Source organism: Eupeodes corollae, chromosome 1 (genome assembly GCF_945859685.1).
Source record: "Eupeodes corollae chromosome 1, idEupCoro1.1, whole genome shotgun sequence".
NCBI classification, from domain to species: domain Eukaryota; kingdom Metazoa; phylum Arthropoda; class Insecta; order Diptera; family Syrphidae; genus Eupeodes; species Eupeodes corollae.
In genome coordinates, this window is record NC_079147.1 from 81,145,054 (window position 1) to 81,162,940 (window position 17,887).

Here is a 17,887-nt window from a genome sequence, read left to right on the forward strand (position 1 = left end):
TTCATATATAAGTTGTTGCATACTCCTAGCGATTGCTCGGTATTCAAGCCATCTGCTCCAGTGACTTTGTAAGACTTAAGCTAAGATATAACAACTTCGCCGACGGGATTGTTGGCTTCCTCGCCTATATTAATTGAATCATCCAGCCTGACAGCGGAATGAGATTCTTCGTCAACGTTATACAGCGTAAAGAAGTGGTTCTTACATACCCTTAGCATTGACTATGGTTCTAGTGTGATGTTTGCACTTTCCTCTTTGCAGCCTTTGGTTCAAGGTTAATTATGGGCTTTCGAACTTCATTTCTGCTTTTGAACCTCTCAACATCTTAGACCACACGTTTTTCTAGCTCTCTCTTTTCTTCCGAGAAGTTGGTGTTTATCTCTCCTCTTCTGCTCCTCAAACTCGTGGATCTCTCTTTCGCCCTTTTGTGGCACATAGTTGCTACAATAATATTAGCTCGTGGCATACTTTTTTAGTACACCATTTAATATAAAACCTCCAACGCTACAGTGTGGCAATGGCAAACAGGTTAAAAGAAAATTGCTCCATGACAGTACTTTAGGTTTCTTAAAAAAGGCTATTTGTCTACTCTGTTCCAATACAAAAGATCCTTTGAAAGTGATTCTACCTCTTTAGCAGCTATGCCTGACCTCTCAGTTTGGTGAACAAAATTATTGGTCGCATTCACAAAGCTAGTGGCTACGTAGTCAAAATTCAACTAGCTTTGTTAATGTAAAACTACACTACAAAGATAGGCAATCTGGAACGGTCATATTATTGACAAATAGGAATATATAAAATAATAAACATTTTTAATTTGACAACTTTAATTTATCTTTTGTGTTTTTAAATTCAATAAAATCAAATTTAAGACCCAATTTGAATGATTTATATTTGTATTTAAATATTCAACAATTTATTTCATTTTGAATTCATGTTACTGTACCGAGCAGCTGATTGTGAAACGTAAAAATCATTCTCCACTAACTTGTAGCCGAATTGTTTATACTATGAGGGGAAGTTTCAACTACTTTTGTAGTTAGATTTAACCAATCAAAATCCCTTGACTACGTAGCCACTTACTTTGTGAATGCGACCATTATCATCTTTATTTGTTTCTAAAAAAGATTTCCAAAACAAGTATTTATTATTTCTCACGACATCAATTATTAAAGTTCAACAATTGTGTCATGCCCTGTTCTTTTATTTCTTTCTCCGGATTAAAAATTATCTCTTCCATTAAAAAAAAGGCTCATCTACCTCTTAACTTAAGCCGATTCAAAATTGACACCTCAAATTCAAAAATGACATTTCTGGCTAAACGTCAAAACCGGGTTTCTTTTCATTTGAATTTTTTTTTAAAAAGATTTCACAAAAACTTTTGGTTGTGTGTTGTGTCATAAGTTGTGCGCCGCATAAACTTTTTGTTTTTATTTTATTTTTGATTTTTCATTACATTTTTATTAACTTTTACATTCTTTACATTGAAACAAATACTTTATAATGTCAGAAAAACCAACAGTTTTAATACTCGGAGGTAAGTACACAATAATTTTCTGCAATTCCCTTCACAAAAAGTAACTCGAAAAAAATCTACAAACCTTTATCTTCATTTTTGTATTATTTTTTCTTTTATTTCCATTCGACAAAAGGGTGTGGATTTATTGCACGTAACTTAGTTCATTACTTAGTTAAAAATGATTTGGCACAGGAAATCCGAGTTGTCGATAAGACTCCACCACAAATGGCCTGGCTCAATGCCGACCACACGTTGGCCTATGATAATCCAATTGTTGAATTTTTAAGTGCAAATCTTATCAATGCTGGTAATTTATTCAATTGTTTATTTGTAATAATGTTTGTTAAGGAATTTGTGTATTCTTTTCGTTAGCCTCATGCAAAAATGCATTTAGTTTGTCGAAAAATGGTCGTAGTTGGGATATTGTTATCAATTGTGCGGCCGAAACCCGTCCCAATCAAACTGATGCCGTCTATAAGGAGGGAGTTTATAAACTGAGCGTTAATTGTGCCACAGAAGCGGCCAATATTAATGTGAAGAGATTCATTGAACTCGGTTCGGGGAGTGTGAATTCGAGTGAGAAGACGGCGCTGAAGGAAGATTGCAAGACGGATCCATGGACTGCTGTGGCTAAGATGAAAGTGAAGGTGGAAAAGGAGCTAAAGGCAATGAATAACCTAAACTACAGTGTGTTGAGGTTTCCAATTGTCTATGGAGTCGGTGATAAGAGATATTTAAGTAAGTTGAATTTAAAAACCTTTGTCTTGTTTTTCTCCTTCAAATTATTGTCGACGGATTGCACTAACTACCCTTTTCTCCATGGTCATGAAAGTGTTGATTATATCATCAGCTTAAGAACTGTCTTCAGAAATGAAAGCTTCTCAATGCCTGGCAGTACGGAATTCTTAGCAATAAGTCCACTGGTGATTTCACGGTTCATCTTAACGAACTTTGTGGGAAATCTTTATATAATTATTGCATTTGATAAAATATGGCATCTTGTCGTCTACGAATCCCTTCTTTGTTGAATTAAAATGTCTTTTTCATATAAATAGCAATAAACGGATTCACGTCTGAAACCTAAAATATAAATGTGTTGTGCCTCAGGGCTCTGTCCAATCTGCAAAACTCTACAGTTGCGCACTAGATGTCACAGTTGCGAGCTAGAGTTTTCTCACTCTATGATTATTCACATTATGTTTAAAAGCGTTCGGAATATTATACTAAAACATACAATCTCAATAGGAGACGAACTTGTTAATTGACGAATTTTGGAAAAGATTTTTGAAGAAGACTCGAAAGGTATATTTCAAGCTTTTTTTAAACGTACAAAAACGCACATCGAACCCGGTCCTTTTAAGAAAATGTCTGTCAAATTGGCAACGCAAGTTTTCAGTGCTGGTGTGTACTCCGGTATCATGTACGTTCATCAATTCCTTCAAGACGGAAAAGGAGAAAAAAGTGGCAGAGTCCACAACAAAATTCATCAAGAGAATGAATGATCTTATTGACACCTTGACCACTGGGCAGTTTTATTCAAGAAACCCTAATGAACAGGTTTTGTCAGACTCCACTGAAACCTTTGGTGTACTTATAAATGGAAGAGAGTGGATATCAACATGAAAGTCAAGTAGCAAAAAGTCCCATCTTGCTTTAAGGGATCAAAGCAAACTCTCCTAGAAAAAGAGATGATGTAGGAATATTTCAAACATTTGTTTTCTATGCTGCGCCACAGTAAAGGGTCATATGAAAGGAACCCTTCGACTTGGAGGCTCGTCCTGAAGCAAATCATATTCCAGCATCGGTCTTCAGCGGAACATTCTGCATATGAGGACGATAAAGCAGAACCGCTCCTACAAATAGCTGATGGAATGAACACAAGGGCAGCAAAAAAAGAATCTATAATTGAAGATTTTTATTTTGAAGAGCCAGAGGAACTTGAGAAGGAGGACGAGGATGTTGAGCTTCAAAAAAGAGCTGCAGCATATTATCCTGGATTCGCCGAAAAAAACTCAAGAGTAAGTTGAATTGTGATCTATGTTAAAGAAAGACAACTGACGTTTTTGGTAAAACTAAGAGCCTACGAGACAGGTTCCACAGTTTCAGATTTCGGGAAACTCACAGTTCCTTCGTTCCGTTTCGAAGACGCTGTTAATAGTCTTTGGACTATATTTTTAAGGGATTTATCAAGAATCGATGTTTTTGAAAAACTGGCGGAAACGGACACAACAAATTATGAAATGTGACCTGGCCAACTCCATTTTAATTATTTTATACGTATTATTTCGTCTTTTGTGTTAACCATGACCTTGTTGGACAAGATATAAGCTTTGGATAGTTGTCCTGGTAGATTATAAAGTTGTCTGGTATTCGAGCTGGCTGACGCTGTAACTCAAATTGTAAGTGCCGAACAGCAGAACTTGCAATACTTTCTGATCGATCCATCGCCATGCTTCAAATTAGCTCAAGTATGCCAAACATACATTCTTCCATCTGAAGCTTAAGTATGCTTCCGTCTAAATTATGACTAAGGGCTAACTAATAATTTTGGTTTGTTTTCCTTTGGGTGTTATTTTAAACGTGGACCAGGAAACAGCCTTAAATTTAAGTAAATGTCTTGCGTAATACAAGGTTATATACATCCTTTTTTCACAACTTTGCATCCAGCACTTATGCGAAGCAAGGTACTAGATTATTGATACACAAATCTATCCCATACACACATTTACCTATTAACTCGAACATATCTACAATTGCTATAGAAATTAACCTCAACATTAAAATTACTGTGATCTCATTATACATATATCCACCCCTCTCATGCATTCACCTTTTATGATGTATAAAATATTCTAAATAATATTCAAACATTAATTGCTGGAATACTCTATGGCGTTCACCAATAACCAACATCAGGGGAATGGAATTCGAAAATTTCCTTTTAAATACAAATCTTGCCGTTTCAAATGACAGAAGCCCAACCCATTTCTCCACATATAAGACATGGACACATCTTAACGACTTATCAATTATTTCATCTCAACTGATCCCTAAAACTTCACGGTTTTAGATGATTCACACGGTAGTGATCATCTTCCACTCGTTACAAAAATCGATCAAGGATATCAATCTTTAAAAAAAATAAACCTACATGTAAATTACAAACTTACCGTGCCAACTGGGATTTATACCAAAGAACAATTCTTAATACTTTTGACAATTATAGTATTTGTTCTAACATAAACAAGAAAGCTGCATTAATTTCCAAAACTTTACGCACTACTGCCAACGTAGCAATTCCTCAAACTAAAAATATTCCTCATAAAAAGATAACCCCATGGTGGTATTCGGAGCTATCTATTCTTCGCAATAACAAACACAATCTAGGGAATTTAAAAAAAAAAAAAAAACACCCCAATAATAGTCCAGTCATTTGGTAGTTTTACCTGGAAAGTTTTCCGGGAGTTTTGAAAATTGGTTAATTTTTAAATTTGGATATGCTCTTTTCGAATTTCAACTTTGCCACCTCGCACCCCCGCCGCTCGCGCCGCCATCTTGAAAAAATGGCACCTAAAAACAGTTTATTGGGAATATCTCAATAATTAATGTATCAATAATTTTTTTCATAAAATCAATAGTTTTTGGCGTACGTTTTTTTTTATTGTGGTTTCCCCTATAGGCCTAATCCACTTGTGATAAATTTTATTTTGAGCGTTCGGATTTTTAAATACCTCAATGACTTCGTTCAAATCAGGATTTTTTCGGAGTACATTAAAGAATTTCATTTTTCCTTGATGTGCACATGTGGTATCACAGCCACTGAAGGCATGCAAAAATAAAATATGATGAATTTAACTTGTGACACAGTTGGAATCATTGTCTCGTCAAAAAGTATGTCTACTGAAGCAGCTATTCTTGATCGTCGGGATCGTTCTGCGTATTTCGTACTACGGGTTGCTTCATCCTCAGGATATCCGTCGATTACGATTATGGCATTGGATTTATATTTAGATCGAACGTACGTGATGTAATTATTGCAAATAGATGCAAATGGTTCACCGCGATGCCAAATGACTCGGTGTAATAAGTGCCCTCGGTCGATGACGTACATATATCACCAAAATGTGTGTCTCCAGAATGTTGTTTAAACGCATTATACATCGAAGATTTAATGACGCATGCCTTCGCCATTGAAAAGAGATAATGGAAATGTAGCAAGTTCGTACGCAAGAAAGTTTTTAAGTTCCTCTTCAGATTCTTTTGCAATACACAATCGTTGGAAAATTAGTAATGGAGTCATAACACCAAGTGATTTTATCCTGTCATACCGCTTGAATTTCACGGTATAAAAATCGCTGCCAATGATTTTAGAAATGCCAGTGCAACCAATTTCTCGAGCCATGTAACAATTAATGTTGTCATCTCCAACAACTCCAGTGGTTATTGACATAATATCCTTTATTTGTGGAAAAAGTGAATGGTTGGAAAACCAATTCATAAGCTTTTTTACATCGTCATCATCGCGGCTTACTCGTGAACTTCTCATTTCGACGTGCTGCTCGGAAGCAGAAAAAGTAACATTGCAAAAGTTTTCTACTTCGTCGCAAATATTGTGCAAGAATACAATTCCTAAAGTCCACTTGGAAAGCACGCTTTCGTTTACTCCTCGTCCATGAGTAAGACCACCTAGGCATTTCATCGTTCTCATGAGCGATTGCTCAATTGTCATATCAGACCATGTGCCACACCAAAATTTTTCAGAACGTCTAATTGTAAAATATCCTTTATTTGTAAAAATTTCGTATTCTTCAGCTTACATTCGTTTCTTTAAATCCGACATGTCCTGCAAATATAAATGACAAGATTTTGCATACAAGAAGCGACCACTAGCATGAAAATAAGAAATCATTTTTTGAATAGTGTCGAGATGTAAATTCCAATTGCCCATTCTTGTATCGTAATCACTCGGTGGAGCATTATGAAGGGCAAGCATCCTAAAAATGATTTTTCGAAATGGAGTTCCGCAGTCACTTGTTCCATTAATCCGCTCCATCCAGGTATGTTAGGCAGGTCGGCCCATTTTCCATAGAGCCACAATAAAAAAAACGCACCGCTTACTCTACCTCTAGGTGGTGTGGAAATTAATTTTTTTTAAAAACGTCTATTGAAATGGATGTTGTGGCGCTCGTACGAAATTTTTTCTAGTTTAGTTTTGTACATAAGTAATTTTTTCGTAAAATGCGTCGAAAAGGAGATATTCCCAAAAAACCGTTTTTAGGCGCCATTTTTTCAAGATGGCGGCGCGAGCGGCGGGGGTGCGAGGTGGCAAAGTTGAAATTCGAAAAGAGAATACCCAAATCTATAAATTAACCAATTTTCAAAACTCCCGGAAAACTTTCCAGGTAACCCTCTTTTTTTACCAAATGACGACTATAATACCAACCTGGTAAATATTCGTAAAGCTAATGCCTTATTCCGCAAAACCAGTAAAATAGCAAAAAGGGAATGCTTCCAAAAGTTTACTTGAAACATTAACCCAAAATCTTCAAGAAAAAAATTTGGGCAGACAGATAAATTTACCAAATCTTCATATAATAACATATTCACCGAAGCGGGTTCACTTTATAACCCATCTGAAATCTGTGAATACTTTGGCAATACCTGGTTCACATCCTCTAATGATTCCATCTTTGCATCAACCTTCCTCAACTCCAAAGTGCTTGTTAACAACATGTTGATATCCTCAGTACATCTGCAAAATACATAGATAAACAAATAAGCTTCATCGAAATGAAAACATCCTTAACCTCGCTAAAAGGCAAAACCCCACGGTATGATCGCATCTCATACCCTATGTTAAAAAATGCACCACACTTACTAAAAATAAGAATTTTGCTATTACACAATTGTATCCTCGAAAAATTGACCGTACCACAGACGTGGAAAGTTGCTACCACAATCCCAACCACAATTTTGAAGCCTACAAAAAAATCGACTGGCCCTAGAGGGTACTGGTAAACTTTTAGAGAAAATTACATCTAAACGACTTCTCTGGTTTATTAAAAAAAATAATTATCTAAACTTAAACCAAGTCGCATTTAAACATGGACGTAGTACCACCGACTCATTGCTACACATTGACGAGTATATAAGCTCTGCTTTATCATGCAAAAATCATGTCTCCGTACTATCCCTTGACTTTGAGAAAGTATTTGATAGGATCGACATACATGTCATCCTAAATAAACTCGCTCATTGGAAAGTTGGTCCTAAAATGTTTTCATAGAATTGATAATTTTTTGCCACTCTATGGGAAATGCCCCAATCCACACTTAACATCATCAAACCAATCTACCACACCTCAATCAGGACTAGCTTGAAAGCATTTGCAACCACTCCAATAAAGAACATCCTAACTGAAACAGGCTTCTCAATCATAGAGCACCGCAGAGAACTTTTAACCACACGTATCGCACCTAAGATATGTCAATCTTACAGATCCCCAATAATAGAGGATGCAAAGAAAATTATAAAACGTAAAAAAAAACCAAAATGCCCTTCTGCTATCTACACCGCCCTAACCGAATCCAGCAAAATTGGTATTACTCCATCAATAACCTCAATCCTGGTAACATACCTCCATGGGAGTTCCCAACTGATACGATAAATACCTCTCTAGCGAGATTAAAAAAATACAAAAATTTACACAAAGATGTTTCATGAAATAACTGACATCTACAAAAACGATTCATGGGATTTCATCTATACAGATGGATCAACATTTTATACTGGAACTGGATTTGCAATCGTTTCGGAAGCAGGAAATATTCTATGTAGTGCCAGATTACCTAGCTACTTTTCAATTTTTTCCACTGAGGCGTACGCAATCCTGAAAGCGACCGAAATAGCAAATACAATACCGAAAAACTGTTCCTTAACCATTACCAATATCCATAACAATTTTCTTAAGAACAAACACAAAATTATGCTGTTATGGGTTCCAGGACACTCAGGAATCAAAGTTCGCAGACACTGCTTCCAAAACCACCTTCAGAACAATCGCATATACTTTCTATCCATCCGACAAAAAAAGACATCCTTAACGTGATTAACACTTAGGTTAGCTTAGGTTATAGTGGCTGTTCAAGATGGAAACGGACACACTTAGGCCAGTTTAATGGCCCATTGTGATACCACATGAATCTTGAGGCTTCCTCCTAAGCTCAATGGAACCAGTTAGAGTCCCTTACGAAACGTGAGAGGCTGATTATACTGATATGATTTAGATCGTTTAGATCGTTAAAGAAGAATTCTCCTAGGTAATTCTTGCGTTTTCGAGCTAGAGCAGGGCATGTGCAGAGAAGATGAAGAACCGTTTCTTTCTCTTCCTCGTCCATACAGCTTCTGCAAAAGTCATTTGAGAATACGCCTAGTCTCGTGGCGTGCTTTCCTATTAGACAGTGTCCGGTTATGACACCTATTATCGAGCTTATATGCGATCTGCTTAGAGAGAGCAAGCACCAACGTTCAAATCCATTGTTGGCCAGATGTTTTTTGTGGCTTGACACGTGGTGATGTTGGTCCACCTGGTGCTTGCCCTCCTCACAGCGTCTTGCATTAGTAGCAGTTTACAAGTAGCGATTGGTATGCCAGTACTTGCCAAACGTGGTAGGATGGGCTGTACTGTACCGTTCCTGGCGAGTTCATCTTCCTTACAGTTACCTGGAATGTCTCTATGGCCCGGCACCCAGCAAAGGTGAATATTAAACTGTTGCGCCATCTCCATTATAGATGATCGACAGTTATGGACTGTTATAGAGTTTGTAGAGACAGAGTCCACAGATTTGATAGCGGCCTGGCTGTCAGAGAAAATACGGATATCAGATGTTGATATCACGTTTTCTTTGAGCCAAGACAAGACTTCCTTAATCGCCAAAAGTTCCGCCTGGAACACGCTACAATGATTGGGAAGGCGGAATGAGAGACTTAATTTCAGTCGTTCAGAGTCCACACCTCCACCAACCCCTTCTTTTGTTTTTGACCCATCTGTGTAGAAATGGATTGACTCATCCTCCAAGAATGTCCTATCCTCCCAAAAAGATCTGGTAGGTATAGAAATCTGGAAGTTTCTGTCGAATTGTAGTTGGGGGATGGTGTAGTCTGTGTGCTTTGGAATTGATTCTAAGTACCTTAAAATTACGGAGTGGCAGGCTGAACGTTGGACTTTATTTAACTAATCCCTGTTTATACCTTTCTCTAAAGCAGTCCACCATACTGCCACACCGTACGTTAAAATCGGTCTGATTACCGCTGTGTATAGCCAATGCGTGATTCTGGGTTGTAAACCCCATTTATTACCAATAGCTTTTTTGCAAGAAAAGAGAGCTACAGTAGCTTTTTTGACTCTTTCCTGTACGTTGCGTTTCCAATTTAGTTTTTTGTCTAAGACAAGACCTAGGTATTTAGCCTCGTCTGAGAATTTTAATTGGATTCCTTTAATATAAGGAGGGTTGACAAATGGAATTTTGTACCTCCTCGAAAATAAGACCAGATCGGTTTTGTGTGGGTTAACACCCAGTCCACACCGATCAGCCCAAAGTATTAGTCTGTCTAAGGCATTTTGTAAGAGTTCTTTTAGGATATTAAGATGCTTTCCTGAAACTGTTATAGCAACGTCGTCCGCATAGGCTATCACTCTAAAACCTTCCGCATCCAGACTAGTTAGGATTTCATTCACCACTAGGTTCCAGAGGAGAGGGGATAGAACACCACCTTGCGGTGTCCCTCTACTAACGAATCGTCTGCAAGAAGAGTTTCCCAGTTTTGAGTTAATAATTCTGCTAGTAAGCATTAAATGAATTAACTCCCGAAGCGAACTCTCTACATAAAGCAACCAAAGTGAACTCTTTATGATTTAGGGAATATTCGATGGTGCGTACTAAAGTGTGTAACGCTGTTTCCACCGATTTACCTTTACAGTATGCATGTTGAGACGAAGACATCGAACCCGGTCCTTTTAAGAAAATGTCTGTCAAATTGTCCACAACAAAATTCATCAAGAGAATGAATGATCTTTTTGACACCTTGAACACTGAGCAGCTTTATTCTAAAAACCCTAATAAACAGGTTTTGTCAGACTCCACTAAAACCCTGGATGTACTTAAAAATGGAGCGGGGGTTAGAGCTGAAAGTAATTTGATGCTAGCGCTCCTAAGAAAATTGTTAACAATACATTTTAATTTATTGTCAATATGTATAAATAAATAAATAATTAAAAATGAAAGGGAGTGGAAATCAACATGAAAGTCAAGTAGCAGAATAAAAGTCCCACCTCGCACAAAAAGAATCGGCAATTGAAGATTTCGTTTTTGAAAAGCCAGAGGAACTTGAGGAGAAGGACGAGGATGTTGTTGACAACATCACAAAGAGCCAGGAGATTCAGAAAAGAGCTGCAGAATATTATTCTGGATTTGTCGCAAAAAACTCAAGAGTAAGTTGAATTGTGATATGTGCTCTTATTTTCTTATCGAAGAAATTGAAGAGGATAAAGAAAAGCAACTGACGTTTTTGGTAAAACTAAGAACCTTCGAGACAGCTGCCACAGTTTCAGATTTCGGGAAACTCGCAGTTCCTTCGATCCGTTTCGAAGACGCTGTTAATAGTCTTTGGACTATATTTTTAAGGGATTTATCAAGAATTGATGTTATTGAAAAACTGGGGAAACTTGGACACAACAAATTATGAAATGTGACCTGGCCAACTGCATTTTAATTATTTTATACGTTTTATTTCGTCTTTCCATTTTATTTGAATTTGATGTGTGTCCCATTTATTGTAATCCGTATGTCATGGCCGTAAGTATTGTGACCTTTGATCTCAGGTTGTTCGGTCTTTCTCCCCATATGTTTATTCCAAATCAATTGGTCCTGTTAAGCTTGTAAACAATATATTCGATTACTTATGAAAAGAAAGGCAGAGAAATGAAGATAAAGATAAAGATATGGCACAGTTTCCGTATTTTACTTTCATACCAATTATTATATCGCTAAATCCTTTGATTTCTCGAATATTATTTTTCAAATCTTTTTTATGAGGTATCATTAACGTCACTCGTTATTTTCCTATGCCGTTTTTATTTTTTTAAAAAAACTTTAACTGTAATTCTTTAACTTATAAAAAATATGCTCATCAGTTTAGCTTTTAATCTCAACTTCGACTATACTTCACAGTGACTCTTTCTTGAGCCGTACTATGTGAATGTAAAATGCCTCCTCTCGTCATTTCAATGTTCAAAAAACCCTAACAGAAGCATGAATAAGCGCAATGGATTCTCTACAAGACAATCATGAAACAGTAAATTATTTTTAAAAATAAAAGGAACTGTATAATTTAACACCTCACACATAATCGGACACTTGATAATTAGTACTTATTTGTGCATCATTTCGATTAAATGACTTCCTCAAGGTTCATTTTTTTGTGTTTTAAGCACCTTAGGACAGTTATACAATAACCATGACCTTGTTGTTCAAGATAGATGTTCTGGTAGAAGATGAAGTCTTGTCTAGTAATTCGAACTGGCTGACGCTGTACCTGAGATGTATTTTCAATATTTCAATATTCAAGATTTGTTTATTGAACTTTTATATATACAAATGGATAGTCTTAAGATTAAATAGATACATCGTCTTAGAGAAAAATAGATTGTTGGCACATAGGACGCCTAACTTTATATATTGGCTTAAGATTAAATTTAAATATTGTGGTGTTCTAAAAATATAAGTCGGTTGACTCGGTTATCCTTGGGGTGGTCCTTCCCGCTTGTCGTTTGTTGGATTTGTTGATTAGTTAGAGGGTTGTTGGCATGTTTAGCCACGTCTGTGGGCTGACACGGGGTCAGCGTAGAATGCAATGGCATCTTCGTTGTTGTCTTGAATTATGTTTTCATCCATAATGTCCATGATGCTGAGGTACCTGGGCTCTGGCAGTCGCTGTTGAGTTGTCATACTTCTTATTAGTTGGTTCGGGTGGCTAGATAAACTACCTACTAGCTTTTTAGCCAAGAGTAGTAGGAAGTTGTCCAATGTATTTATTCTCGCTTCAGAATAAATTCTGTCGTGTTTTAAGTATTTTTGACGCTCCCTGTCTCTTTCGAAGACTTTTTAGCTGCTTCATGGCCGTTTTGGAGATGGTGTACCAAACGGGAAAGCTTTATCCAATGACTGGTCTTAGCAGTTGTTTGTACATTAGGATCTGGGTCTGTTGACTTAGTCCATTGTTCTTCTTCATCAATAGATGTACATGTACACTATGAAAGGCCCATCTGGCTTTCCTAATAACTTTCTGGGCATGCGGGTTAAACTTTAACAGCTCGTGAAAATAAATTCCCAGGTACTGGTGGGTCCTCTTCATCTTCAAGTTTCATCTTTAAGTTTCTGCATATTTTCGCTTTTTGACATTCTCTACGGACGACAGTTGACGGCCTTTTGAAGCAGATGAGTTCCGACTTTGTTGCGTTGATTTTTATACCCCATTTATGGTAAAAATCAAAGAGACGGTGGATGTGTGCTTCTACTTTCTTCACGGCTATATGTGCTGACATTGAGGAGCAGTAGGTCAAGGAATCATCGGCGTATAGAAGGTTCTCGCAGTTGACGAGGTTAGGTTGGTCAGATGTCAGGATGCTGTATAGAAACGGGGCGAGCTTCGATCCTTGGGCAACTCCAGCCGTGATGTTCTTCTTTGACGATGAGCATTTCTCCAATTGTACATAAATTTTTCTGGAAGAGAGAAAAGGAAAAATGATTCTTATTAGTGCGATTGAAAAGCCCAGAATGTGAAGTTTATGGATAAGGCCTTCAATCCATACGCTATCAAATTCTTTCTCAACGTCCAGAAGGCATCCAACGGTGACACGATGGCTATTAAGAGCTGTGGTGATGTCGTGTTGAAACTTCATTAAAGGATGCAGCGTCGAGTGTTTTTCCCGAAAACCAAACTGCATGTCAGTAATTATACTGTTTTCACATCAGATTTTTGTCAGTTTCCTTAATATAAGTTCCTCTAGGAGTTTGGTGATGTTGCTCCGGAGAGATACGGGTCTGTAGTTAGAACTGTACTTCCGATCTCTTTTCTTGGGAATTGCCCCGATCTTAGCAGTTTTCCATTTTTGGGGAAAGTAGTCGTTGTTGAGGCAGTTGTTGAAGACTATTGTCAAGAATACAAACACTGCTTGCGGGAGCCTCTTCAGGATGAAGTTAGAAACCCCATACAGCCCTGTTGACTTCTTTGGTTTGCAGTGGTCTATCATTTCATATATTTTCTCTGTAGTGCTCAAGTATGGGTTGTCCATTGGGTTATTTGAAAAGTTAGTTTTATTGAATACACTTCTCTCTGAAGTGGGAGTCAGATTTTGTTGGATGAAATCTTCCACTTCGTCAAAAAAAAAGTGGTTCAAATGCTGTTTCAAAATAAAGATGTTTGCCATTTGATACATTTTACCTAGATAAATAAAAGAATGATAAATTTTTCCTATTTTTATTTTTACGATTATTTCATTTTAGTGCCTCGGATAATAATTGCGGCGCTTTACAAATACCTCGGCGAAACTATGAAACTTCTTTGGAATGATTCAATGAAATTGAACACAGTTCATGTTTTGGACGCTGTGAGTGCCATTTGGGAGGTGGCACAAAACCCCAAAGCCAATGGTGAGACCTACAATGTGGTCGATGACTCGGAAAGTACGCAGGGTTCGATTAGTGATATTTTAGCTGACATTTTTGCCATAAATGTCGATTACTGGGGAATTGTTATGTCAAATCTTACAAAGGTTTGTAATTTATTTGTTGCTTGCTCGATAGAAACAAATAATTTAAAAATAAAATGTATACTTCCAGTTAAGTATGTCGGATACAATAAGTGAAATAAATGACAAGCACATGGGACCATGGGCAGAACTTTGTCAGAAAGATGGAATTTCCAATACCCCCCTCACGCCATATATGGACGAAGAACAACTCTACCATAAGCACATGCACTTGGATAATAAAAAACTCAAGGATCTCGGCTATCAACTTAAGATGCCTAAAATAACACGTGATAGTGTCAAGGAAATTGTTGATGATTATGTTAAACAAAATCTTTTTCCACGATCACTTATAATGTAATGCTGTGTAAGACCCTTACTAAAAGTCTGGTTGTTTTATGAAGGAGTATTTAGGTACAGATAACTCATCATCCCAATTATGATATTATAATAAGGAAGTCTTTGAAAATGACTCAAAAATGATATTTTTTAATGAATTTAAGTCAATTCAAAATTTTAAAACAATATTCTTTTGTTTTTCTACACGCTTTTGTGTACTTAATCTATTTTTGTATTATTTTTGGAAAGATCATTTTGTTATTATTAAAGATTGTAATTTATATTTACATATATAATTATTGGCTCAATTTATGTGCTTCCCAATTTATTTTCCAACTATTATAAAGTTAATAAAAAGTAGAGTGCTATTAATAAGCAAGAAAAGACAATACGTGCCTAAAAAAAGATAAAAAATTAAACTTTTATAATATTAATTTTAATTTGTCAGCTCATAATTTTTTATATCCTTGAAATAATAAATAAATATCACTTTATTGGTGAACAAAATTTGATTCTTTTTCATGAATTTAAAACGTAAAACATCTTGGGAGACATGAAGCTCAGCTTCCGTTGCAGATCTCTAATTACTCCAGTACAGCACGTCTTCATTAAAAATAGATTTAAGTCTGCTGGCCTCGATGGTATCCCCACTATTGTTCTGAAGAGGTGTTGTTCAACGCTGGCAAAACCACTCCGTAAGCTTTTTCATCAGTTTTTTTTTTTCAGTTCTCGTTCCGTTTGGCCTTAGGTTCTCTTATTGAAAAAACGTGCCTTCAGTTTTCATGAATCCTTCCTACATTGGAAGAGTAGATACTTTCGGTTTGTTCAACATATGCAGGGTCCAGCAAAAAGATCTCCCATAATTAAAAAGGCAATGACAAATAAATAAACAAGTTAACAGAAAAATTGTATTTATTTTTTAAATTAAATTCTTTGCAATTTTACATTAAATAAAATAATTACTTAGTTTAAAACATTATATCCGTTAAATGTTGTCCTCTATTATTAATATATTTACGAAAAAATACGGACCTAACACACAAAATTCAGCAACAGCACACCAAGCTGTCACATAAGGGCTGTGAAGTGGTCGTTGATGAATTTCTTGAGGGTTTTCCGTTGCCCAGTATCGGATTTGTTTATAGTTGTTGGTGGAAGTGACCTTTTCAAAGTGATAAAATATTAATGACGGGCTTTATTTACTCACTTACTTAAGGTGGCCAACTTGGCGTGCTCTACATGACCTATCCATCTAAGTCGTTGGACTTTAATTCTGCTCACTAGGTCAGTGTCGCTGTACAGCCCGTCAGTTCGTCGTTATATCTTCTCCTCCATTCTCCATCTATGCGTACGGGACCAAAAATCACCCGAAGAATTTTTCTCTCGAAGCATCCTAAGACGCTCTCATCTTTCTTTGACAGGGTCCAGGCCTCAGCGCCATAAATGAGAACCGTGATCATGGGTGTCTTATAGATGGTGGTTTTACATGCTCGAGGCTTTACTTCTCAATTGCCTTCTTAGTCCAAAGAAGCAGCGATTTGCAAGAGTTATTCTTCGTTTGATTTCAGCGCTGTTGTCGTTGTCTGCATTAATAGCGGTGCCTAGGTAGACAAAGTCCTTAACTACCTCAAAGTTATAGCTGTCCATGGTGACGTTTTGTCCAAGACGTCGTCGTTCAGTGTCCTTTTTTGATGACAGCATATACTTGGCCTTGCTGCAAGGCAATGTTGCCACTGGTTTTCAATCCTTAATGCATTAAGCATTGGAGCCGATCGGAAAAGGATATGGCAGTCTCTTGCGATTGTAGCCGTCTAACGTCGAATCTTCTCATAGTACTTCCTTGTTTTGGCTTGGATCGGGATATCCGTAGCCGTACCTTGGCTACAACGAGGTAGTGGTCCGAGTCAATGTTGGCCTCTCGGAATGTTCGGATATCCTGTATACTGGAGATGTGTCGTGCGTCGATCGCAATGTGGTCAATCTGGTTGACGGTTGATTGATCAGGAGATTTCCATGTCCCCTTGTGGATATTAAGATGCGTGAACTGCGTACTAGCTACCAGAACGTCTCGCCCCGCAGCGAAATCGACCAGCCTGAATCCGTTGTCGGAGGTAGTGTCGTGCAGGCTGTATCTCCCGATCTTACCAAAGATGTCTTCTCTTCCTAGCTTGGCAGTAAAATCTCCTAAGACAATTTTAATGTCATAGCCAGGACACTGCTCATATGTCTTGTCCAAGAGCTCGAAGAATATGTCTTTGATGTCTTCATCTTTCTCCTCTGTTGGAGCATGCACGCATATTAAGGTCTGTTAAGGGACCTAACATTCCACGTACATATCCGAAGTTCGTTGTCCTTATTTCGTTTGCGTGGGTTGTCAACAGTGAATCCGTCCGTATCCGAGGCTTGTTGGTGCTTCGCAACTAAAGGTATTTTTTACGTGGCCAGGAAGTCACCCCGACGGCACAACCCCCAACCTGGAGGGCCAGATCCTTAGTATAACTCCAAGAAAGGGGAGCCGGATAAACCGCTCCTTACAGGCCTGGGCTCCGAATATGTCGAAGAAGCCCTATAAGGTGTTCACTAAGTAGTACAACCTTACTGGAACTGTAGACGCCACCGTTGATTCCATCTCGAGAATTCGTCCGCTGCCGCCTGGATAAGGAGAGGTGCCTTAGTGGAAACACCTCTCCCCCCCTCTCTCGTTTGCTGCCTACAACATAAATAAAATACTGCTAAAAATTGACGTAATTGGGATTTAAAATTTGTACTGTTGTTTATTCTCTTGATATGGCGAGGCAAAGAATTCCACTTACGTGTAGCATTAGGGGTTGAATCAACTATTCAGACCTAATCGAAGAAGCCCTTCTTATTCTCTCAAAAAGGTAGGGTGGTTGGTGTGTAAGCAGGACATCGGGAAACAATGATAAGGTACGAAACTGAAAATAGTTCCCTAGAGGCATGTGAAGTGAACTATTTGAAAAATGAGATAGGTACTCTGTCGTGTCTACGAAGCCCATAAATGTATCTGATGATGTTGTTGAAAATGACGTTAAGCTTGCATGCAAAGTTACAACTCGAAAAAAATTTCGAAGCCATAGGCCAAAATTGGAAGAATTAAACTTTTTGCAAGCATTGCACGCATCTTCATAGGTGTATAAGCCTGGGAGACGCCAAGCATATTTAATACGCCGTATGATTTTCAATTATAGCGTTAATATGCT

General features: G+C 37.5%; 1 protein-coding gene and 1 long non-coding RNA gene across 2 annotated transcripts; both read left to right on the forward strand.

Annotated features, from left to right (window-relative positions):
- Positions 1 to 1,347: 1,347 nt before the first annotated feature.
- On the forward strand, positions 1,348 to 15,142 carry LOC129941265 (uncharacterized). The gene is made up of 5 exons (XM_056049851.1): positions 1,348 to 1,537; positions 1,653 to 1,826; positions 1,892 to 2,257; positions 14,083 to 14,351; positions 14,419 to 15,142. Exons 1-5 carry the CDS (start codon positions 1,504 to 1,506, stop codon positions 14,686 to 14,688), a joined length of 1,113 nt encoding a protein of 370 aa, XP_055905826.1. The 5' UTR covers positions 1,348 to 1,503; the 3' UTR covers positions 14,689 to 15,142.
- Positions 12,821 to 13,292, forward strand: LOC129941266 (uncharacterized). The gene is made up of 2 exons (XR_008780840.1): positions 12,821 to 12,910; positions 12,995 to 13,292. It is a non-coding gene; the product is annotated as an uncharacterized LOC129941266 (long non-coding RNA).
- Positions 15,143 to 17,887: the final 2,745 nt, after the last annotated feature.